Raw genomic sequence first — 25,865 nt, 5'->3', positions numbered from 1 at the left:
GAAATTCATTGGAAAGGATTAGGGGAATCTGATAACCCTTTTTATTTTTTGTTCTATCACTACCACTCTTGTTTGAGCTTACTTCTGCCATTCATGTTACCCCAAATCCAGATTTAAACATAGTGAAAAGTTCAGGCATTAGTTTAATTAGGTATGAAAAACACAGATTGCACACACTTTGCATACATATATTTAATATTTTTTATTTCTGAGCACTTTCTCATAATTAAGGTTCCAGCTTTAAAACTAATGTTTAAAGTAGAATTTTATTCTGAACTTGTCTCCAGTGAATCCAAGTGTCAAGTATACTAAAAATGGATTCTTTTAGAATTTTTGGCATATTGGCTTTAGGAATTGCTGAGTTTATGTACTGTACTTTTAATTTTTGGCCAGAAATGACATACTCTCTTTTCTTCTGTCATTCTTTTTTGTGTGTGTTGATGCTCTGTTATTGCTACCCTATTCGTGTTTTTGTTTTACTCATTTTCTTCAGATACTTTGATTACTTTTGTCCTCCAAAACCCTGTGTGGTGATACATGCTGGATTGGGTGACCAAGACACTAGTATCACTGAAGCCCAGGAGATAAACAGAACCTGGGCAACATAGTCAGACCTGGTCTCAAAAGAATTTTTTTTTGTTCTGTGAAGTCGTCTAAGTTGGTGGCTTCTATCTACTCAAACTGCTCATCCTAAGTCTTTGATTGATAGATCTTAACATATAGAAAATACCCAGCACACAGACATATGATAACTGCTGAATTAATATAGTTCTTTGTATACTTAGAATGATTTTTTTGCATTTTTGATAATTCTCTTCACTGTTTTTTCAGTTGACCTGATAATCCTTTTATGATAAGTCCCGCAGTGGATCTTAGTTCTGTTCAAGCTTCTTATTTTTCAGCTGAGGAAAATGGCTCAAAAGATGAGAAAACATGATCAAGGTAGCATGCATACACTACCTGCTTTGTGAACCTATTTTCATGCCTAAGAAATCACAGTTTCTGGCTGGGAATATGGCCTAGTGGTAGAGTGCTTGCCTCCCATACATGAAGCCCTGGGTTCGATTCCCCAGCACCACATATGTAGAAAAGGCCAGAAATGGCACTGTAGCTCAAGTGGTAGAGTGATAGCCTTGAGCACAAAGAAGCCAGGGACAGTGCTCAGGCCCTGAGTCCAAGCCCCAGGACTGGCCAAAAGAGAGAGAGAGAAAGAGAGGGAGAGAGAGAGAGAGAGAGATAGAGAGATATCACAGTTTACTATTAACTTTGTAGTTACTCATAAAATGAACACTAAATTATCTTCTCTGGTAATGGTTAGGGATTCTATCCTTTACCTTTGGGTATTCCAGAGCACCTAAAACAGTACTGTTTACAACAACTTTTAATTGATTGCCTGAATGCTAAAAGCTGGAGCTACAATTTGACTTCAGAACCTCAAACTGCTTGTACAGAATTAATGGTACATCATCATTTTGATACCTTATAGTGTATCCTTTCTGTAACTGGCAATCACATGAGCTTTGAACATGTTAGACATGTGTTAGGAGTTATATTTTTAGATGGTTTTAGATGTTAGATTCATTTTCTGTAGTGTGAAATTGGGAAGGAAAAAATAGAGAGGAAAACGGGAGTAGGGAAAGTCCCATTCCTGTCCTTTAGGTCCATTTCCTAATTGCTTGACTTGAGGCTTTTGAGGGTTAGTTGTAAATTCAATTAGTTACTTGAATTTTTTGAAGGTATGATACTGGAATTTGACTGAACTGTTCTCATGCATGATAGGTATTTGCTGAACCACTGTAACCATACTCCCTAGCCCTTTTTTCAGATTGGGTGTCATTTTTTTTGCCTGGGCTGGCTTCAACCCTTGATTCTCCAGATCTCTGCCTTCCTTGTAGCTGGGTTTTACATGTGTAAACCACTGCTCCCAGCAGTACAGTTAAGTGTAATTCAGGTCTAATGAGAGAAACAATTTATTTTGGGGGGTAATAAGCCAGTATTTCGCTTAAATGGGGTTTTAACTTAATGTTCCTTATCACTAAATTGATTGTGAATAATCCTTTGTGAAATCAATTCTTAGCTATCTTGTGGACTGAACAAAAACGGGAGACTGAATTTGTTCTATAACTATAATTTGCTGACTTTTGGTTTAGAGCAATGACTCTCAAACCTATAAGGCTTGTTAAAATAGATTGCTGTGTCCACCCCCAGAGTTTGATTCAGTAAGTCTGCAGTATGTATTTCTAGTAAGTTCCCAGGTAGAGGATACCCCTAGAGAACTACTAATTCAAAGATTAATTCCACCTTAAGTGAGTTTAAAATCAGTTTCTACAAAAATTTCAGAGGTTAGAACCTGTGAAATAAAGAATTAAAGAATTCTTTTTTTTTTTTTTGCCAGTCCTAGGACTTGAACTCAGGGCACTGTCCTGTGCTCAAGGCTAACACTCTACCCCTTGAGCCACAGTGCTGCTTCTGGCTTTTTCTGAGTAGTTTATTGGAGTTAAGGGTCTCATGGGCTTTTCTGCCCAACTAGTTTTACATTGTGATCCTCAGATCTCAACCTCCTGAGTAGCTAGGATTACAATGTGAAGGGCATCTTGAAGTGAATATTTTTGTCTTGGTTTCTGATAATTAATTAGGTTAATTCAAAATTTCTCATGAGTTTATGTGATAAATTTAAATCAAATTTTCATGGGTCCTCTGCCTCAGGACTTAATAAAGTTTATCCAGAGTGGTCCTTAACCTCTAGGTTCAAGGAATCCTCCATCCTCACCTTCCCAGGTACCTATAATTACCAGTACATGCTACCATGCTCAGCTAAGTGACATTTTTATGCTCCTCTATGTTTTGATACTGCTTTTATGAACACTCAAAACTCCCAACATAAGGGGCTGGGAATGTGGCTTAGTGGTAGAGTGCATGCCTTAGTGGTAGAGTGATTCCTCAGTAATACATAACACAGAAAAAGCCAGAAGTGGAGCTGTGACTCAATTGGTAGAGTGCTAGCCTTGAGCTAAAGAAGCTCGATGACAGTGCCCAGGCCCCAGTTTCAAGCCCCAGGACCGGAAAAACAAACAAAAAAACCTCTCCCCACAAAGTTGATTTCATTTTTAAAATTTTATTATGTTTTGTTTATGTTGTACAGAGAAATCGAACCCAGGGCCTCATGCATGCTAGGCAAGCACTCTACCACTAAGCCACAATCCCAGTCCCACAAAGTTTATTTTAATATTCAAAACTCTCAACACAAACTTGACTTTCCAACTTGATTTCCCAGCTTTTTTACCCCCTCCCCCTATTTTCCACTTAACTCCCCGTTCTCCATAAACCCTGCATGTTTTCCCATGAGTAGTTTTGTTTTCTCAGTATCTTTTTCATAGGATTCCCATTGTTTGCTAATACCAATCATATCACGAACATAATTTAATTGCTCTTTAGCCTCTTTCATTTTAGGCATCTGTTGCTTTTCATCTTCAATGGCTCTTGAGGTGTACAGGATGGGTTTACATGTATACTAAAAGGCCTTAGACTCTTTAACTGTCTTTTTCTCTGTTTTTGTTGGTTGTGAGTCATTTTTCCAGTCTGTCTCTCCCTCTTTTTTTGTTATTGTTGGTTGTGGGGCTTGAACTCAGGGTCTGGACACTGTCGCTAAGCCTTTTTTGGTCAAGGCTAGCACTCTTTCACTTTGAGCTGCAGCAGTACTTTGGTATTCAGGTAGTTAATTGGAGGTAAGAGTCTCACAGACCTTCCTACCTGGGCTGGCTTTGAATTGCAATCCTCAGATCTCAGTAACTAGGCTCCTGAGTAGCCAGTGTTACAGGCGTGAGGCACCAGCACTTGGCTCTGTTTCTTTCTTAGTTACTGTACTGTAGGTTGGGAAATGTGATGACATTGTGTCATATAGTTTAGTATAATGAGTGAGAGTCTTGTACGAGAACTTTGATAAACTCTGTTTCCTGTTCTATACTTTTTACCCATAATCCTGGCCTGTGATATATATATGTAATCTTGATTCTCATGGGCATATATTAGCAGCCCTAATTTCCTTAAAGTTCAAACTTGTACATTAGCTGATGGAAGATCTTCCTTCCTGCTTTCTTTTTTTCCCCCTCACTTAATAATAGTTGAAATAGCAGGGCGCTGGTGGCTCATGCCTGTAATTTTATCTACTCAGAAGGCCGAGATCATCAGATCAAGGTTTGAAGCCAGCTGGAGCAGAATTTTGTGAGACGATTATCTCCAATAAACTACTCAGAAAAAGCTCAAAGTGGCACTGTGGCTCAAGTGGTAGAGTGTTAGTCTTGAGAAAAGAAGCTCAGGGACAGTGCCCAGGCCCTGAGTTCAAAAGCATCAGGACTGGCAGAAAAAAAATAATTGCAGTAATTTCATTGCTTCCTATTTTGTTTTTATTTTTGTTTTTGTCTGTCATGGGGCTTAAACTCTGAGCCTGGGCATTCTCCCTGAGTTCTTTTGCTCAAGGCAACAGCGTTCTACCACTTTGAGCTACTGCACAATTTCCAGTTTTCTAGTGGTTAATTGGAGGTAAGAGTCTCATGGACTTCCTTGACTGGGCTAGTTTTGAACCACTGTCTGAGCCACCAGTGCTCAACTTGAAGGTTTTGTTGTTGTTGATTTTAAACAATGTTCATATTTTAACTGCAAATGGGGTGGAAGGGTATTGGAATCAGTGTCTTGGGTCCTTAAAACTTTTAATCTGCAAAACTAGAGATAATTTAAGGTTTCCTCTTTTGTCTTTAAGTCCTTAAATTTTTAAAATTTTCAGTGTGTTTCAGTTGAACAAGTCAGGTGATGAGTAAAATGCATCTTGATCAGTATCCAACTGTCCATCTTTTTTCAATCCCATCCACAATCTTGAGTTACATGGCTCCATTTCCACATAACTCCTTAAATTTTTATCTTTACCCTAGAAATATGTGAAAGAACTGGAGTCTAGAGAAGAAAACAGAAGGTAAAAATTATTTAATGGACTTAGAAGTTGTTAGGTTGACAAGTAAATGGAGGGGTAATCCAACAACTTAAATGTTTTTTTCCTCATTTCTTTTTTCATTTTCTTTTTTTTATTAATTAAATTTTGTTGTTTTCTTTAAATTGGTCTCAGGGCTTGAACTCTGGGCCTGGGCACTGTCCCTGAGTTTTTCAGCTCAAAGCTAGTGCTCTACCACTTGAGCCACAGCACCTCTTCCTGTTTTTTCTGTTTATATGCTACTGAGGAATCAAACCCAGGGCTTCCTGCATGCTAGGCAAGCACTCTACCACTAAGCCATATTCCCAGCCCTGGGTTTTTTCTTTTTGTAACCAGTTCTGGGGCTTGAACTCTGGACCTGGGTGCTCTCCCTGAGCTCTTCAGCTCAAGGCTAGTGCTCTACCACTTGAGACACAGCATAACTTCCTGTTTTCTGGTGGTTAATTTGAAATAAGACTCTTATGGACTTTCCTGTCAGGGCTGGCTTTGAACTGTTATCCTCAGATCTCAGCCTCCTGAGTAGCTAGGATTGCAGGCATGAACCACTGGTACCCAGCTCTTCCTCCTCAATTCTGAGCCTGTGTGGAATCAGAGGGCTTCATTTTTGTTAAAATCCTGACTGTTAATTATGGTTGACAAATGGCTTATAATGTGAATTTAGAGACCACAGACTTGGTAATAAGGAGCATAAAATTGCTTTACTGACAAAGAAGTTTGGAACCTGGTTAATTTTTGTTTTGTTGTCTTTTTTTCTTCTGAAATTTAGTGTAAGTCTTAAGATCACTGTGCCTAAAATGCAATGTAATCTGATAGGGAAAATGATATGGAAATTAGTTTTTTAATTGAATGAAGATGAAGCTACACAATAGTAGCAGTGATTTTTTTGTCTGTTATAGATGGTTCAGAGAAAATAGTGATAACTCATTTTCATTACCATAAGACAACTAACAAAAGTTTGGTGCTTTTAAAAAAAATTTTGGCTAGTTTGTTTTTTTGTGGAGGGGATGCAGGTACTAGGGCTTGGATGCTGTCCCTTAGCTTTTCTGTTCAAAGCCATTGCTCTGCCCCTTGAGGCAAGATTCTACTTCTGGTTTTTTGGTGTTTAATTGTAGACGAGTTTCATGGACTTTCCTGCCTGTGCTGACTTCAAACAGTGATCCAGAGTGGCTAGGATTAAGGGTATGAGCCACCAGCTCCCATCTTAGTTTAGTGGTTATTGGTGTGCTTAATCCAGCATTTTCAAACTTCATGATCTCGTGACCCCTTTATACTTTTAGATTATTAAGGACAAAGAACTTTATTTACATGGAGATTATCTGTCAATATTTACTTTGTTGAAAAAATTAATTTTAAGTATTCTACAAGGTTCCTTCAGGGAGGAGGGAAGGTGGAAGAAAAATGGAGGAAGTAAAAAATGTACTCAATGCCTTATGTATGTAACTGTAACCCCTCTGTATATAACTTTAACAATAAAATAATTTTTAAAAAAAGAAGGTCCCTTCATGACTCTATCCTGCTCTGTGGTCAGAAAACAAATATTCTAACCTCTATCCTTGTTTTTGGACGTCATATAAACACTATTAGACTCCTGGACCTGGCTACTTTTGCTTATGTGAGTCACTAATTTCTTACCACTGTATGGAATTCCATTGTATGAAATACATTCTGGTTTCTTGTAATTGAGAACTTCCAGCCCATTTCAATATTTATGTTAGCTATGTGTTTTTAATACCATAGCAGTCAGTTGAGTTGTACCATTTGATTCGTGGGATAATGAGCCTAACAGAGACAGACTTGACACATGAATGATGTGTTGGTGCCAAGGGCAAATTATGTCATAGCACACCATGTGTACAACGTTGTATAGTAGTTGGAATAATATAAGCGCTAAGTCTCTTAGATGGCATATGATAGTGGCACAGCCATGCTAAACTTGAAGGGAAACCATACCATAAGAACTGCATGCTATCTGTATGACTGTTAGCAATTTTGTTTTTATTTTGTTCATAAACTTGTCCTGGTTTAATAATTACATAATAGCAATAAACATAAGGAGTTTAATCTTCATTTAATATCTGCATATGTGTGAGCAGCGTTAAAATAGTAATTCATTTAGCTTTTAAATTTTTGTTAAGGTAGAACCAGCTTGGAATTTTTTTAAGAAACCTGGCACTTGGAAGTTGGGTAATTGGAACTGGTACTACAATTCCATAATTACTGGTTTATTTTTGTATTTATTAAATGGAAAAGATCCTTATATTTCTACCACATTGGTGAGTTTTTTATATTATTTGAACAGTTAGTTTGAGTAATTTTGATGTCATTTTCCTGCTTTTTGTTGTTGTTCTTGTTTTTTATTTTGCAGTACTAAGGTTTGAACTCAGAGCTTCCTGCTTACTAGGCAAGCACACTACTGCTTATCCATGCTTCCAGCCCTGTTTTATGCTGGTTATTTATATTTCTGTATGTCTGAATTGGAGCTTGAACACTGGGCCTGGGTGCTGTCTCTTAGTTTTTCTGCTCAGTGCTGGCACTTGAACCACAGCTCTACTTCTGGCTTTTTGGTGGCTTATTGGGGTTTAGAGTCTCACAGACTTTCTTTCCTTCTCCCTCACTGGCTTCAAACCACAATCCTGAGATCTCAACCTCCTGAGTAGCTAGGATTATAGGCATGGACCACTAGGGCCCAGCTGTACTGGTTATTTTTGAGATAGTGTCTCTCTTCCTGCCAGGCATATATCTAGTTAACTGTTTTAGGCTCCCCATAGTTCCTGGAATGATAAGTGTGGGCCCTGAACCCAGCTATGAATTGACAAAGGATCTCATGAACTTTTTTTGCCTGGTCTGGTCTTAAAATGTGATCTTCCTATTCTTAGTCTAATAGCTAGGGTTATAGGCCCACATCACCATGTACCCAGCGTACTGGTCTCTTTTTGTCACTTATGGGGCTTGAAGTCAGGGCCTGAGCTCTTTTGCTCAAGGCTAGCACTCTACCACTTTGAGCCACAGCACCACTTCTCGTTCTCTAGTGGTTAATTGGAACTAAGTCTCAAGGACTTTCCTGCCTGCCCTGGCTTTGATCCACGATCCTCAGATCTCAGCCTCTGATAAGAATATTATTGTATGAAGTAAAATACATTGTTGATTTGTAATTTACCTTTTAGTAAAACAGGTCTGTTGGGAGGGGATGGTTTAGGGGAGTGAGTGAGGGTGACTATGGTCAGTATAGTTTGTATATGAAAGTAGACTAATGAAATCCTCTTTGAAATTGTTTTAAGAAGAGAAAAAGAGCCAGGCACCGTAGCTCAAGTCTGTAATCTTTTTTTTTTTTTTTGGCCAGTCCTGGGCCTTGGACTCAGGGCCTAAGCACTGTCCCTGGCTTCTTCCCGCTCAAGGCTAGCACTCTGCCACCTGAGCCACAGCGCCGCTTCTGGCCGTTTTCTGTATATGTGGTGCTGGGGAATCGAACCTAGGGCCTCGTGTATCCGAGGCAGGCACTCTTGCCACTAGGCTATATCCCCAGCCCCAAGTCTGTAATCTTAACTACTCAGGCAAACTGAGATCTGAGGACTGTGATTTGAAGCCAGCCTGGACAGGACATTTAACTAATCACCAAAAAAGCCAGAAGTGGAGCCATGGCTCAAAATGGTAAAGTGGCAAAAATCCTCAAGGAGGGCTGGGAATATAGCTTAGCGGTAGAGTGCTTGCCTTGCATGCATTAAGTCCTGGGTTTGATTCCTCAGCACCACATAAAGAAAAAGCCAGAAGTGGTAGAGTGTTAGCCTTGAGCAAAAATAAGCCAGGGATAGTGCTCAGGCCCTGAGTCCAAACCCCAGGACTGGCAAAAAAATGCTCAAGGACAGTGCCCAGACCTTGAGCTCAAGCGCCAGAACTGGTACAAAGAGAAAAATAGAGGCAGGAAAGAATAAGGGTGATTGATATAGGAGGTGAGGTTGATTGGGATGTATTACATACATGTGTGGAAATGTCACTGGACTCCCCCTCCCTTTTTAGAAAGAGAAGAAATTTACCTTTTAAATAGTAGAATGGGCTAGAAACATGGCTCGATTAGCAGAGGGCTTGCCTAGCAACATGAAGACCCTAACTCAAACTGAGTGCTACCAAAAATAAAAATAGGACAGCATAGTTATAAACTGATAGGGTTTTGTGTTAATGCAGTAGAAAAAATAGCTGCATTCATAAAACTCTTGTATTTGTTTATTTTCTTAATCTGTATATATCAAGAGCAGGAAAATCCTGGTAATTTATAGTTGAGATGATAATAAGGAGCTTCTGAAGATTCAAAAATAAGTATTGCCAAAGTGGGCAGTAGTCTAATCAGCATTTCCAGAAAGAAATAACCAGCATCTTGTTAAAATATGTACCAGTTACCAGGTTCCTTCTGTGTACCTGGCACTTCATGTACATTCTTCAAAGCTTTCCAACAACCTTAAGTTAGCCACCTTGAGAGAGCAAGGTATTTGAAGATTAAACATCAGCATTTGTAGGCCTATTTCATTATAGTATATGCACTACCAGAAAACCCTATCTGCAAAATTATATATATATATATATATTTAAATATATATTTAAAAGAAATAGGAGCTGGGCGTCAGTGGCTCACACCTGTAATCTTAGCAACTCAAGAGGCTGAAATCTGAAGATCATGGTTCAAAGCTAGCCTGGGCAGGATTGTCTGTGAGACTGTTATCTCCAATTAACCACCAGAAAACCGAAAGTGATGCTGTGGCTCTAAATGACCTAGTGTTAGCCTTGAGGGAAAAAGCTCAAGGACAGGGCCCAGGCCCAGATGTCAAGCCCCATGACTGACAAAAATAAATAAATGACAGGATTCCTGAAAAAAAAAAGGGATAAAGGACAAACTGGTCATTCAAGACTATGTTGGTTATATTAAGTACTAACAAAGCAATTTAAAAGCCTAAATGCTTGACAACCTATTGTAAATACAGGGCTTTTAAATTAAGTTAGGTGATATGATAGAAGGAAATAGGTATAAGGAACGGTTGAAGCTCCTAAAGAAGGAGGTAAGTTAAAATGCATAAAGATCAGGTAGAACTGCATAAATCTTTTATTTAAAGCAGCCAAAGCCAAGAAAAATATAATACAATAAGCACTTGATCTACCTAGCACCTTCACGCTGCATTCAATTTCTTTAACTTTTAGAGCAAAACATTTACGTATTAGGGGAAAACTGACAGCCACCACTATTCTCTACTTCCTCTATGAATTTGATCATTCTAGGCACCGCATATAAATAGTCATACAGTATTTGAGTCCATTTGAGACTGTTCAGTTTTGTCCTCAGATTTTGTTCATGCAGTAGCATACCTTTCTAAAAGCAGAATATTATTGTATTGTTTGTTCATACCACATTTTTGGCCTATCTGCCATGGATGTTTGCTTCTACCTTTTACTGTGTGTAATGTTGCTGTGATCATAGGTGTGCAAATATATCTGTTCAAGTCTCCTCATTGAATTCTCTGGGTGTATACCTAGAAGAGGAATTGCCATAACATATGGTTATGCTTTTGAGGAATTGCCATACTGTTTTCCATAGCACTTGTACCATTTCACCTTCCCACCAGCAACACACAGGCTTCCAGTTTCTCCCCATCCTTGTCAGCTTTATTATAACATCCTAGTGGATGTAAAGTAGTATTGCATTGTGGTTTTGTTATAAATTTCCCTGGTAGCTAATGATAAGCATCTTTTCATGTGGTTATTGGCTGTTTGTATATCTTCAAAGAAATACCCTTTCTAATCCTGTGCCCATTTTCAGCTGAACTCTACTGTTGAATTGCATAGATCCATTGTATATTTTAGATACAAATCTCTTAAGATTTTCACAGGGTGTGATTTTTTTCTTCTCTTTTTTTGGTTGGGGGGGGGTTGATCCTTTATTCTTACAGCCACAAGTCTTTGCTTTGAATTTTAAACTTTCTTTTTTTTTTTGGTGCTGGGAGGTTGAACCCAGTGCCTGGGTAGAAACAAGCACTCTACTACTACTGTGCTATTTCACTAAAAAGTTTTTAGTTTTTCAGTCAGTCTTCCTTATTTTTTTATTGGGTTATGTGGATGAGGTATGCAGGAGCAGGACAAAATTCTGCTCTGCTTGCCTCAGATCATCAGATTTGGAGGAGACCAATCTCTGAGATTCTACTTGGCTAAATGCCTACACACATGGTTCCCATGCACTAGATCAGATTCCTGTGGTCCTAACCAAGGGTTTTAGTTTTAATAAAGCACCTTCTGTCTCTCCTCTCTCTCACACCTCCTCCCTTTCCCATCTCTCTCTCTCTCTCTCTCTCTCTCTCGCTCTCTTGCGCTCGCTCTCTCTCTCGCTCTCTCTCTCTCGATGGTCCTGGGGCTTGAGGCTTGAACTCAGCCTGGACATGTCCCTGAGCTTTTTTTTCCTCAAGGCTAGCACTCTACCACTGAGCCACAGCTCTGCTTCTGGCTTTTTTGGTGGTTAATTGGAAATAAGAGTCTCAGGGACTTTCTTGCTGAGGCTGGCTTCAAACCGCAATCCTCAGATCTCAGCTTCCTAAGTAGCTAGGATTACAGGCATGAGCCACAGCCACCTGGCCTTACCAGTCTCTTTCATTCTTATTTTTGATATTATAGCCAAGAAAAGTCATCATCAAATCCTAGAGTATTGAGATGTGCCCTTGGTATTGTTTTTTGGTTTTGTTGTTTTGTTTTTGCTTTTTTCTTTCTTTCCTATAGTGTGAGGAATTGAACCCTGGGGTTTTTTTGAGGAAAGATCTTTACCATATATCTTAGGCTAGCCTAAAATCTCTTGATCCTCTTGCCTCAGCCTCCTATATACTGAGATTTCAAGAGCGCATCACTACACCTGATTGAGGTCAGTAATTTTTTTATCTTAATAATTAGGTCCTTGATCCATTTTGAATTAATGATTAAAAATCAGCTGTTAGTCTTCCTGAGAGATCTTTGTGTATGATGTTTTGCTTCTTGCCATTTTAAGATTCTGTATTCGGTTTTTGGCAGTTTGGTTATGATGTTGCTCCATCTGGACTTCTACATTTGTCCGGTTTGAAATTTATCAAGCTTCTTGAATGTGTAGATGAATGTTTTCCATTGAAATTGGAAGCTGGTTTTGACCATAATTTCTTCACCTTTCTTTTCTATTCCTTTTCCTTTCAGGGACTCATTTACACATATGTTGGTATTCTTATTTGTGCCACACATTTCTTAGATGTTCTGCTCACTTTTCTCTTTGTTCTTCAAGTTGCCTATTACTAACAACCTTGAGTTTGCTGATTCTTCTCTTTATAGTTCTGCTGTTGAACCACTTTTGTGACTTTTTCATTATATTGTTCAACATAAAAATTAACATTTGGAGGCTGGGAATGTGGCTTAGTGATAGAGTGCTTGCCTAGAATGCATGGAGCCCTGGGTTCGATTCCTTAGCACCACATATAAACAGAAAAGGTCAGAAGTGGTGCTGTGGCTCAAGAGGTTGTGCTAGCCTTAAGCAAGAAGAAGCTAAGGACAGTGCTCAGGCTCTAAGTCCCAAGCCCCAGGATTGGCAAAAAAATAACATTTGGCTCTCTTTTGCTAATTTATCTCTTTCTGTCTCCTTATTGATAGTCCGTTTAGGAATTGTCATTATTTTTCCTTTCAACATGATTTCCTTTAGTTCTTTGAACATATATGCATATATATACATGATAGATTTTTTCATATCAGTACATATTATTTATATGATCAGATCCTGATAACTGCTTTGAACTCTTTGCTGAGTCTGATATCTGGACCCTCTAACAGCTTACTTTTTTTCTATTTGTGGGCCATACATTCCTATTCTTTGCATGTCTTATAATTTCTGAGTTAAAACTGAATCCTTCATAAGATGTAGTAACTTTAGGAACTGATTCCTTACCTGCCACCAGACCAAAGGCTTTATTGTTGTTTGCTTATTTATTTATTGACTAGCTTATTGATTGGAGCTTGGGAGATCTTGTATTTGCTAGGTAGATGCTGTTAACATTTGAGCCAACTCCCAACCCAATATGAAAAATTTTAGTTGAAGTCTGTTCTGTGGCCCCATCCACCCAGGATGTAGCCTGTGACTAGTTTTTGTACAAAATTTTTGTTGTGGTTAATACCTTGGTGGTACTATTCCCACTCCTTCACCCCACTTTCCCTTTCCCCACTCCCACCCTCAAACTGATCCTCCTACCTATGCCTTCTGAGTAGCTGGGGTTATAGAGTTTCTATTTTCTCTGTATTTAGTGATTTATTCTGTGTGTGTATGTGTGTGTGTGTGTGTGTGTGTGTGTGTGTGTGTTTTATATTCAAAACTTAGCCTCTACTAATTACTTGCTGACTGATAGCACTATTGTTTTACATGATGCCTCAGGATAAATTGCCCCACAGTCAAATTTAATTAAATTCTCAGGTTTTTCAGTGCTAATGTTTGATGCCAGTTTATGAGGTTTTAGTCTGATCCAGGAAGAGTGTCCTTAGTTCTTTTATTTCCTGATTCTTTTGATGAACTACTAGATGGGTGATTTTTATTGTTTTCATGGGACTCCAGTCTCTTGGTCCAAATGAAATCAGTTTACTTAAGAGAACTTCAGAAATCTGTTCTTATGGGGTTCTTTTCTCCTTAATGAAGCCTGTATGTTACTGCTTCAGAACTTGAGGTGGATTGTATCACCCCTGCTTCTTGAGCAAATTGCTGAGTGGAGGAATTAGCCTCTGGTCTCAAGCTTATCTTTTGTTGTGGAACCTTGACCCCCCTATGAGTGAGATGAAGTGAGTACAGTTGGAACTGTACTATTCTTGGCTTGCACCTATGAGCTTCTGCCCCACATGGAGATAGGGGAAGGAGACTGGATGGATGAAAGGAGCCATAGACAGGTCTGATACTCTTCCCTGCAATAGAACCTCTGCAACCAAAAGTTGGAGGCCATAAGAAATGCTAGAGCTGCCTTCCTCTTCTGAGGAGAGAGCATCAACTGGGAGAAGGAAGGACCAGTATCCTTTGCCTAGAATGGAGCTTCTGTTTTGCTGAGCTACCAAAAATGTCAGATTCTGTTCTTACTGAGGTACAGTATATTTTCTTGATTAAAAGTTTCTACAGGGGGCTGGGGATATGGCCTAGTGGCAAGAGTGCTTGTCTCGTATACATGAGGCCCTGGGTTCGATTCCCCAGCACCACATATACAGAAAATGGCCAGAAGTGGCGCTGTGGCTCAAGTGGCAGAGTGCTAGCCTTGAGCAAAAAGAAGCCAGGGACAGTGCTCAGGCCCTGAGTCCAAGCCCCAGGACTGGTTAAAAAAAAAGTCTACATTCTCTGTATGCCCTTAGGATAATTTCTAAGGATTTAACAAAAGATGGTTTTTGTTTCGCCGGTCCTGGGGCTTAAACTCAGGGACAGGGTGCTATCCCTGAGCCTCTCTGTCTTCAAGACTAGTGCTCTACCACTTGAGCCACAGCACCACTTCTGGATTTTTCTGAACAGATTATTGGATATGAGTCTCAAGGACTTTTCTGCCCAGGCTGGCTTCCAACTGTGATCCTCAGATCTCAGCCTCCTGAGTAGCTAGGATTACAGGTATTAACCACCAGCACTGGTTTAACAAAAGTTTTTAAAAGGGGCTGGGAAAATGGCCTAATGGCAAGAGCGCTTGCCTCGTATACATGAAGCCCTGGGTTTGATTCCCCAGCACCACATATATAAAAAACGGCTAGAAAGTGGCGCTGTGGCTCAAGTGGCAGAGTGCTAGCCTTGAACAAAAAGAAGCCAGGGACAGTGCTCAGGCCCTGAGTCCAAGGCCCAGGACTGGCAAAAAAAAAAAAAAAAAGTTTTTCAAAATAACTTTCACGTGTAGTGTTGCAGTAGTTTCATGGGGGTAAATTGTCAACAACTTCTGATGCCACCATTCCAGAAGTCATTTTTAATTCAACATTACTCAAATTGACTACAACCACTTAAATTTTTTTTGAGAGTACCTGGAAAGGACGCCAAAGTTTAGTGATGCTTTTTTGTACATATAAAGACTTGCAGTACCCTAATTATGTACACAATTTGATAAACCTTGGGATGGAGTTTGAGTATTATCAAGCATTTCTAAATGAGAAAATTTCTGCTGCCACAATTTTGAGTGCAGGATATATAGTTTTGTTGCAATGACCTCTAGGAAGTATCTATGAAATAGTGACTTAGTGGCAGAAATTAGAGGAGGTTTAATAATAGTGTTAAAGATAGAATATGAACATTTAGCTCACAGCATTTGAATTTAACAATTAATTGGATATCTCATTTACAATTTTGTAATTATTGACTGGATATGAAGCTGTCTAGGAATAGGATCACACTTGAGGGAAAATCTTGTGCTTAGTTAGTTAATATAGTCACCTTGACTGGCTTGTGTTTTAATTTATCATCATAATATAGGATAAGAATGATTGATTCTGTACTGGTAATAATAGCAGTGCTGGGGGAGTTATGAAATCTTATAGTATTAAATTACTTGAGACGTGTTTAGGTTTGTGGCAGTGGACTTAACTGTTAAATAAAATAAGAAAATAGTTCAGAAACACCTTAGCATGATTTCTTATCTCCCCATTGAACAATAATGGGGGGAGGGTTGTTTTATTTTGTGTTTTTTATTTTTTTGTTGGTCTTAGACTTGAGGACTTCAACTCAGGGCCTGAGCACTGTCATTGAACTTTTTGTTGTTGCTGTTTGTTGTTTCTGGTACTGAGGTTTGTTAGACAGGCACTCTTGTACTCAGCACTCTTCTACTCAGCGATGTCTCTAGCCATTGATCAGTAATTTTTGTGACATGATTGTCTTGTGCCTGTCCTGGGGCTCGGGGCCTGGGTAATGTCCCTGAGCCTCTTGTTCAAGGCTAGCACTTAACCTCTTGAGGCACAGCTCCCCATCCAGCTTTTCTTGGTAGTTAATTGGAGATAAGAGTCTCACAGACTTTCTTGCCTGGGCTTACTTTGAACTGTGATCCTCAGATTCAGCCTCCTGAGTAGTTAGAATTACAGGCATGAGCCACCAGTGCCTGGTATAGCATGATTTTTGTTTGTTTAGATTTTTTCTTTATTAAGCTGTATTTCTTAGGAATATAACTAGTTTTGTTTTACAAGAATATTTAACAGAAAGGAAAAAATGAATATTTAACAGGGAACTGCTCTGTTGAATGGCAGCTCTTTGTACAACTACTTAAAGAAAAGAAAAATATATTTAAAAAAAGAATATTTAACGTGGAAACATTGTGGATTAAGTGATTCTGTAAAACATTTCTGCATCAATAAATTTTAATACCACTTACCTCCATGGTGGGGATAAGATGAGAATAGTGATAGTTTTTCCCTCTTATCCTCCAGTACTATTAATGTATAATGTGGTGGTACTATAAGACATTGGAACTTGTATTGCTTGGGTTCAAATCCTCAATCTACAACCTTGACATCTCTTGCCTCTGGTAAGTCAAATCTTTTAAACTATCTGAGTTTCTTCATTCACTAAGTGAGACTGGTTGTATGAGGATTAAATAACTTAGAATCATACCTTATGCAAAATAAACATTGAAATATTAACTACGTATGTTTTTATTTCGCCTTGTGCGGATCCTGAGGCCTAATCCAAGGCTTGAGTACTGTCCTGGAGCTTTTTAAAGCTCACACTCTACTACATGAGCCACAGCTCCACTTTCTGAAAATTTAATTATTAATAAGGAAACTTATTACTTAAAATTTGAAGTGTGTCAGCCTGGCTGCAATAATATGAAATAGAGAAATGAGAGAAAAAAAATGAAAAACTAAGTTAACAGTTGATTTTTGAGGGTTTTTGAATTGCTTTATACAGTTTGGGGGCTTGGCAGTTTCTCTGTCCATACCAGTTATGTCAAGCTTGTAATTCCCATAGGTATTCTTTCTCATGTTGTTCAGAACAACTATTGTATCAGATAATTTTTTCAAACAACAATTCATAAACAGTTTGCCTATAAAAGCACATTGAATCTGTCATAGTCATAGAAACTATGCTTTAAAGTGCTAACAGTCTAAAATTATTCTTTGCTTAAAAATAAGTATTTCATTTGAAAGAAAGCTTTATTACTTAAAAGATGGTTCTAGTTAGCTGGTGCCTGTGGCTCATGCCGTTAATACTTGTTAACTCAAGAGGCTAAGATCTTAGGATCTTGATTCAAAGCTAGCCTGGACAGGACAGTCCATGAGACTTATCTCCAGTTAAGTACTCCAAAAAAGCTGGAAGTGGAGCTGTGCCTGGAGTAGTAGAGCACAAGCTTTGAGCAGAAAAGTTCAGAGACATTGCCCAGCCCCTGAGTTCACTGGCACAAAAAATAAAAGATGCTTCTTCCTTGTTGCATTATAGTAAAAATTAAACAGTGCATCATTAAACATATTAAAAAGTTTAAAGCCAATGTAACTTTTTCTGAGAGAAGAATTCTCTCACTTTATAGACCAGGCTGACCTTGAATTCATGATCCCCATACCTCAGCCTCCCAACTGTGTTGCCCTGCTGTGCAACATTGTAATTTATGCTTTTTTTCTCTGCTAGCACATCAGTTGGAAAATAGTTTATAGTTTACATAAGACAATCAAACTTTTAAGTTTTAAGAGTTTAAAGTAGTAAACTTTAATGCCTTGAACAACTTGTCTCTGGTAAATCAAATCTTTTAACAATGAAAAACAATGACCATAGATTAAACAGACATCTGCAAGGAATTAAAGGTAATTGAGTAATTTTCCCATTTGATTTTGGTATATAGAACCAAAATAGGCAAAATTCCTAAGTTAAGATAATATGAGTTTAAGGATGATTGATTATATTGTTTCCTCTGAAACTCAAGTCATTTGATGTCTAGTAAAGGGAATAATTTCATAATGTATGAATTAGTACTGTTTATTAATTGTATCTTTCCTTGATCTGTAATAATAGCTCCACAGTAGCACAGTTATTAGATACATTGTTCTCTGTTGTATTTCCACATGGTTAGAACAAAGTGTGGTATATGGTTGCTTGGTATATATTTCTTAAATGACTAAACTTTAAGTTTTTACTTAAGAAGCTTTTGTTTCTCAATGTAAAGAGTAAAACTTGGAAAGACAACATCAGAATGTAGCTACATAGTAAGACCCTGTCACAGAGAGAGAGATGATAAATAAATTGAAGTATCGCACATTGAATGTCCTACAAAAAGGCAAATGATGTAATTCTGTGGTCTTAGACAAAGGTATGTTAGAAAGGGGGTAATCATACTGCCACTTTTCCAATTTAAAGTCTCTTTGTTAAAAAAAAGATTGCCTCTTAGCTCTATGCATAGTGTCCATCAAGGGAAGACTTTTAAAAAGGTGGTTGGGAGCCGGGTGCTGCTGGCTCACTCCTGTAATCTTAGCTAACTTGAGGCTGAGATCTGAGGATTGTGGTTCAAAGCCAGCCAGGGCAGGAAAGTCCATGAGACTCTTAACTTCAATTAACCACCAGAAAATCAGAAGTGGAACTGTGGCTTAATTGGTAGAACTCTAGCCTTGAGCTGAAGAGCTCGGGGACAGCACCCAGGCCCGGAGTTCAAGGCCCACAACTGGACAGAGAGAAAGGTGTTGGTTTAGTGTGGACATGGTGCTAGGATTATTTGTAAGCATATTTACTTTTTACCTGTGCTTCTTCAAGTCATATGAGTTCTAGCCTGTTTTCTCATTTATACAGAAATGCCCCAAATTCTGTATAGATTATAAAGGTTTACCTAAAAATTACCTCTTTTAACTTCAATGAGTCTTTGGGCCCCCATATCTCTTGCCCCAAATTGTGGCATATTACTTCTCTCAGAAGGAAGTGATTAAAAGCAAGAAGACTCAAAAACAAAGACTCTAGGGTGGTGCTACTAAATCCATCTCCTTCTATCCTTTTGTGAGTAATTTGCTCAAGACCCTAAAGTTTTTGCCCAAATTATATACTTAAAGAGGCAGTTGTTTAGTAGATGGAAGTTTTCACCTTAATTTCAGTGTTCAAAACTGTGTCATTACCAGCACTGGTGACTCAATGCCTGTAATCCTAGCTACTGAGGTAGCTGAAATCTGAGGATCAATATTTGAAGCCATTCCTGGCAAGAAAGTTCAGAGATTCTCCAATTGACCACCAAAATGCCAGAAGTAGAGCTGTGGCTCAAGTGGTAGAATGCCAGCCTTGAGTGGAACCATACCCAGGCCCTGAATTGAAGTCCCAGTTCTGGTGCACGTACACCCACCCATGCATGCATGCACACCCCATGACTGCTATCTGCCACCTTTCCCCTTTAAAAAAAGAAGAAAATAATCTGGAATCTAGACTTCTTTAAGTCCTAAGAGGCTTAGAGTTTTAAGGGACAGAGTGGGTGGGGGGAGAGTAGGTTACTACTGGCAGCCACTTGTGTCTGATGATAAGAGGGCAAAATGGATGAGTACTGAGAAGTAGTTTGTTTATCTATTAGTAGAGCACTGTGTACCAAGCTTTCTCATCCTTGCCAATTGTACATATGGACAAAGCTTCATATGTTCTTGTTTAAATAATTCAAACCTGTCCATAGATGATGCTCAATTAAAGATCCTTTAATTTCAAGCAATTTCATTAGCTTGGATCAGGATCAGAAACATTCCGTTAAGAAGTCTAAACTCAGTACTTCTCACTTAACTCAGCTGGCACTACCATTTGAGCCATGCTTCCAGCTTTTTTGCTATTTATTTTGGAGATGGTATCTCTCAAATGTCTTCTGGCTTCAAACTGCAGATCTCAGCCCACTGGGTAGCTAGAATTACAGGCATGAGCCACGACCACAGTGAGAGACATTCTTTTTAGGATTTGTGTTAAGAGGCAGAGGTGAGTGGTTTTTAACTCGTGGGGTGTTAATGGATTGAATTTTAAATATCTCCCACAGGTTTGTGTATTGAGCTTGGTCTTCAGCTTGTGATAGTATTTTGGGAAGTTCTGGAAATTTTAGGAGGCTGGGTCTAACTGTAGGAACTAAGTCACTGGAGGTCTGTTCTTGGTGCTCTATGTTCATGAGGGCCAGGGTTGGCTCCCTCTTCCTGACTGCAGTCAGGTAAGTAACCCTGTTAATACATTCCTGCCACTATAGGCCAAGAATCCATGGAACTAGGGACTGTGGACTGAAACCTTGAGCCAAAATAAAATTTTCTGTACTTATGTTGTTTATATCCAGTGTTTTGTCACAGTGATAAGAAATGAACACAGGGAGGTTGAAGCATGGTTTCAAAACATAGTCCAGGAAAAGATGGGGGAAGGAATGATGTGGAGAACATTCATTGGAGAAGTATATATTAGGGAAAAAGTAAAAGAAATGAGAACAAATTTTAAGTAGAGAAGGATGTTTAATTGATAAATGTGCTATTTTGAATGCTAAGGCAAGAAGTTATTCAAATACTTGTTCAGCAGACCCAAAATGGTTAAGAAAAATGGAAGACAAGTTTCTCCATGTTTAAAAAATTACCGACTTCAGGGCTGGGGATATGGCCTAGTGGCAAGAGTGCTTGCCTCGTATACACAAACCCCTGGGTTCAATTCTCCAGCACCACATATACAGAAAATGGCCAGAAGTGGCGCTGTGGCTCAAGTTGCTGAGTGCTAGCCTTGAGTAAAAAGAAGCCAAGGGTTAGTGCTCAAGCCCCAGGACTGGCTATATATATATATATATATATATAGACTTCATGTAACACTTTTTGTAATTTAGGGTATATAAAATAAAAGACAAAAGTGGGAGATAACTTAATTGTATCTTCATTTTTGTTTTAGTTTTATATATTGATGAGTTCATAAGTCTGTGTTCACAGCCTCAGTCCTACTTGGCATTAACAATCTAATTATCAATTTTTTTTCCTTTGCCAATTTGATTAGTGAAACAAAATGTTGGTTTTATAATTTTTATTTCCACAGTTACTAATGAGACTGAGAGGCAGGATAGTATAACAGTTAAGAGCTGTGAGTTCTCTGGGTCAGAATCCCATTTAGCCACTTACTGATAAAGGTAATTTATTTTCACTCTCCTCATTTGTAAAGAGGGATGATAGCTTCTACTACATACATTTGTGAGGATTAAAGTGCTCCAAGTAGTACCCAACATATGAAAAGCTGTGTTGTATGGTTACATATTCATGTGTTCAGGAAAGTATTCTGATACAGTACTTTTCATATCCCTTGCCTGCTTTTATGCTGAAATATCTCCTTTTTCCTATTGTGTAGTGTTGTGAGTATATGTAGTACAGGTAATTTCTTCTATATTACCTGCCTATTTCTCTTCCCTTTTTTTTTTTTTTTTTTTTTTTTTTTTGGTGGGGGGTGCTTGTCCTGGGATGAGGTGTTTTTTTTTTTTTGTTTGTTTGTTTTTTTGTTTTTTTTCTTTTTTTGCTCAAGTCTAGTAGCTATGCCAGTTGAGCTATAGCTCCACTTCTGGCTTTAAGAGTCCCACAGACTTTCCTGCTCAGGCTGGCTTTGAACCACAATCCTTTGATCTCAAGTGTGAATCACTGGCACACGGCTCTAAAATGCTTTTCAAATGAAAAAAAAAATTTAAGGCCTTAGCAAATTGAGGATAGTTTACCATTCCATAATGTAATCAAGTGGCAATTAAATGATGGTGTGTGTGTGTGTGTGTGTGCAAGTATATAAGAGAATTGGGCTCTAGTATGCAGTAACACTCAGTTGTAAAGGGCGTATGGGATGAACACTCTTGGATATGGTTCCTGGGAAGGAAATAGAATGGAATTTGGTTAAAAAAAAACAGTGGAGATATGGCTCAAATAGTTGAACCACCAGCCTTAAATGGATTAAAGAAGCCAAGCCAGGCACCGGTGGTGCATACGTATAATCCTAGCTATTCAGACGGCTGAGATCTAAGGGTCGTGGTTCAAAGCCACCCCAGACAGTAAAGTCTGTGAGACTCTTTTATCTTCAATTAACCACAAAAGGCAGGAATTGGAGCTCAGGTGGCAGAGCTAACCTCGAGCACAAAACTCAAGAATAGCATACAGGCCTAGAGTTCAAGCCCCAGGACCAGCAAAAAACGAAAGCCACGCAAGAGTATGAGGCCCTGAGTTCAAGTCCCAGTACCAGCACACAGACACTTTAGGTCTGGGGATTTGTCTTCCTGACTATAGACATGAACCACTGGTTAACCAAATATCTTGATAGTGTCTTTGGAGTAAGTTTCAGAAGAAAAGGGAAACAAAGACATCCCCAATTCATCTTCTCTTGTATTTGGAATTGGAGCCAAACACATTTCTAGCTTATATATGCTGGACAAGTTTGCTATTGCTTGAACTACACCAGTAGCTAGCCCAAAAAGTATTCTTGTATATTTTTGTGGGATCATGCCATTGGGGCATCATAATCAGTTTATGAAGTTTGAATATGGTGATGTAACCTTAACTCTTCACTTTCCCCAGTCATTTATATACTCACCTCTTGACTGGATTCACTCTTGATAATAAATTTGAACTGTACTTTAGTACATGGGTTTTTAAAATCTAAAACAAATATACCTTTTTTCTTGTAGGTTATGCAATGGTCTCTGCAAGATGGTTTATTCTTGAATTGGAGCTTTTTAAGACTGACAAATGCTGGTACTTCATCTTCTATAAGTGGACTATAATTTCTTTTCTCAAAACAACTACATAAACAGACAAAATTGCAAAGATCTGCCCTGTGTCGAGTATGACAGCCACGACTCGTGGCTCTCCAGTAGGAGGGAATGACAACCAGGGCCAGGCTCCTGATGGACAGTCTCAGCCCCCCCTCCAACAGAATCAGGTAGGATGTTAAAGACAGCAGTTAAAGCTGCACTGGTATATCTACTGGTGGGGTAGGTACTACATGAAGAAGCATCTTCTGAATAATTTGTAAAGTAGCCACCAGATGGGCATTTTAAGAGTTTTCTTTTCTTTATGTCTAAGACTGGGACTCAAACTCAGTACCTGACACTTTTGCTCTGAGTTCAAGCCCCAAGACTGGTAAAAAATTTAAACAGCACAAGCCCAGTCATAGTGCTAATGTTCAAATTTCAGCTTTACACCATACTAGCTTTGTGACTACAGGTAAATTAACCTTTTTTTCATCTTTACAAGAGGATTATAATGCAGCTTCATAGCATTGTTATAAGGATCAAATGAAATGATGTTTGTAAAGAACTAGAAACATAGATTTTACTATCAAGGTTTTATGCTAGTCTTAAAGCTCTATTTTCCTATTCCTATAAATTGTCTGGGAGGCTTACTGGTGGACTTTCTGTCCTGAGATTTTTGTGGAAAGGTTTTATTTTTTCTTAGAATTTGGAGAGGTTTTTATTTGGTAAGTTGTGTTCTTCTAGGAATTTGTCTATTTCATCAAGATTATCAAGTTTATTGAAGTATAATTATTGTTCGTAATACATTTTTGTGTGTTCTGGGGATGGAACACAGGGCCTTGTACGTGTTAAGCATGTGTTCTATCATGAGCTACTTCTTTCCACCTCAGTTCCTATGATACAATTTTTATTATTTTTTTAGTGGTTTGAGGCCTATGCAGTATCTCTTTATCTCTGATACTGCTAATTTGTGTTCTCATGATAAATATCTCTAGGAGCGTTCCAATGTCATTAAACCTTCTCCCAAATACTTTGTTTTGTCTTTGATAACCGCCTCAATGCACAGACAAACGTTTTTACCCTTATTTCCACATTCTTTTTTTTTACTTTGGACTCAATGTGATTTTTCTCATTTTCTGAAATGGAATCTAGATAATGGATTTCAGCCCTCTTTTTTAACATACACAGTTTTAATATTGCAGAATATTGAGTTGAATAAAACAAACGTTAAAATTTGTTATATGGTTCAAATGCTTTTTAGGTAAATTAGCTGAGGTGTTCAGATGTGATTGATTCCTAAACATGCATCTTATAGTTGGTATGTGTTTCTTTGAATTTGAATAAATTTTAGACAAAAAATGTTGTTGTACCTTACATTTGTCAATTTGAAGATAAATTCTTACTGTTACATATTAGGTACATAATTCCTTCTATCACTGATCTGACTTTTTTTCCTTTCTCCCCTTTGTCTGCCATTTTATTTTTTTAAATTTATTTATTAATTAAACAAAATTTTTTTTGACAAGGTGTTGTGCAAAAAGGGTACAGTTACATAGTAGGGAAGTGTGTACATTTCTTGTGATATCTTACACCCTGTTTTTCTTTCCCTTCCCTAGGTTTGTCTGCCATTTTAGAGAAATGAACAAGCTAGGTTGTCCCAACCCAAATGAATATATCAATTTTATTTCATTTTCAGTATTTTTTTTTTTTGGCCAGTCCTGGGGCTTGGACTCAGGGCCTGAGCACTGTCCCTGGCTTCTTTTTGCTCAAGGCTAGCACTCTGCCACTTGAGCCACAGCGCCACTTCTGGCCATTTTCTGTATATGTGGTGCTGGGGAATCGAACCCAGGGCCTCATGTATATGAGGCAGGCACTCTTGCCACTAGGCCATATCTCCAGCCCCGTCATTTTCAGTATTTTTTTGAACTAGGGGTTTGAACCTGTTATGCTGGCAAGATAATGCTGAGCCACACCTCCAGCCCTATTTTTCACTGATTATTTTTGGGATAGGGTCTTGCACTCCTGAGGCACAATCCTCTTATCCCTGGAATGACAGGGCCATGTCACTGGGTACAGCTTCTTTTCCTTGGAGACAATCTTGTGAACTTTTTACCCAGGCCAGCCTGGCACTACGGTTCTCCCAGTGTCAACCTCCCATGTAGTTTAAGGTAACAAATGCATGCCACCTCATCCAGCTATGGGATGAATTAGCTACCCAGCAAACTTCTGCCCCAGATGACCTTCAAACTTAATCTTCCTGTTCTCAGCCTCACAAATAGCTAACACGAGCCACCATTGCCTGGCTTCTAGTTCATACACACACACAAACGCAGACACACACACATACACACACACTTTATTTATTTTGCCAGCCCTGGGGCTTCAATTCAGTGCCTGGGTGCTGTCCCTGAGCTTCTTTTGCTCAAAGCTGGCACTCTACCACTTGAGCCACAATACCACTTCCAGCCTTTTCTATTTATGTGGTACTGAGGAATTGGACCCATGCTTCATGCATGCTAGGCAAGCACATTATCACTAAGCCACAGTCCCACTCCTTTATTTTTATTTTTATTTTTATTTTTTTTTTTTTTTTTTGGCCAGTCCCGGGCCTTGGACTCAGGGCCTGAGCACTGTCCCTGGCTTCTTCCCGCTCAAGGCTAGCACTCTGCCACTTGAGCCACAGCGCCGCTTCTGGCCGTTTTCTGTATATGTGGTGCTGGGGAATCGAACCTAGGGCCTCGTGTATACGAGGCAGGCACTCTTGCCACTAGGCTATATCCCCAGCCCTTTATTTTTATTTTTTGCCAGTACTATAGCTTGAAAACAGGGTCTCGTGCTCTCCTGAAAGCACTCATGGTAGCTCTAGTACTTGACACATGCCTTTAACTCCAGTGTTTTGCCAGGTGATTGGAGATGGAGTCTCTTAGATATATCTTCCCAGACTGACTTTAACCATAATCCTCAGATATCAGCCTCCTGACTAGTTACAATTATAGCAGGAGCAAGCTACTGGCACCCAGCTTAGTTTCCAGTTTTATAAAATAGTAACATGTACAATCACAGGCTAGAATATGTCACAAATTTGAAGGCTAGTATTCAGGTTTCCTTAGGCATAGTCCAAGGGCTGTTGGATGCCACAAATTACAGTAATTTTTAAATAAGGAGCTAGTAGTTAAGAGTTCCAATATTTCTCCCTCTTTCTTTTAGCAATTTATTGCTTGCATTATGCATGGAATTCTAAC

At 38.8% G+C, this 25,865-nt stretch overlaps 1 protein-coding gene across 4 annotated transcripts in view; it reads left to right on the top strand.

The window, feature by feature from the left end:
- Positions 1-4,927: 4,927 nt before the first annotated feature.
- The window catches only part of Usp9x (ubiquitin specific peptidase 9 X-linked), a 109,537-nt gene continuing 88,599 nt past the window's right edge, over positions 4,928-25,865 (top strand). For 2 of the 4 annotated variants that reach the window (XM_048336805.1, XM_048336804.1), the window contains exons 1-2: positions 4,934-4,966; positions 22,558-22,811. In XM_048336805.1, the coding sequence (XP_048192762.1) occupies positions 22,716-22,811 (96 nt within the window). In that variant the 5' untranslated portion in view covers positions 4,934-4,966; positions 22,558-22,715. Of the gene's footprint in view, positions 4,967-22,557; positions 22,812-25,865 lie in introns of all 4 variants that reach the window. The other 2 variants (XM_048336802.1, XM_048336803.1) reach the window with 2 other exon arrangements.

Source organism: Perognathus longimembris, chromosome 28, assembly GCF_023159225.1.
Source record: "Perognathus longimembris pacificus isolate PPM17 chromosome 28, ASM2315922v1, whole genome shotgun sequence".
Taxonomy (NCBI): Eukaryota; Metazoa; Chordata; class Mammalia; order Rodentia; family Heteromyidae; genus Perognathus; species Perognathus longimembris.
The sequence above is the reverse complement of the archived record's forward strand: the minus strand, read 5'-3'. Positions and strand labels throughout refer to the sequence as shown.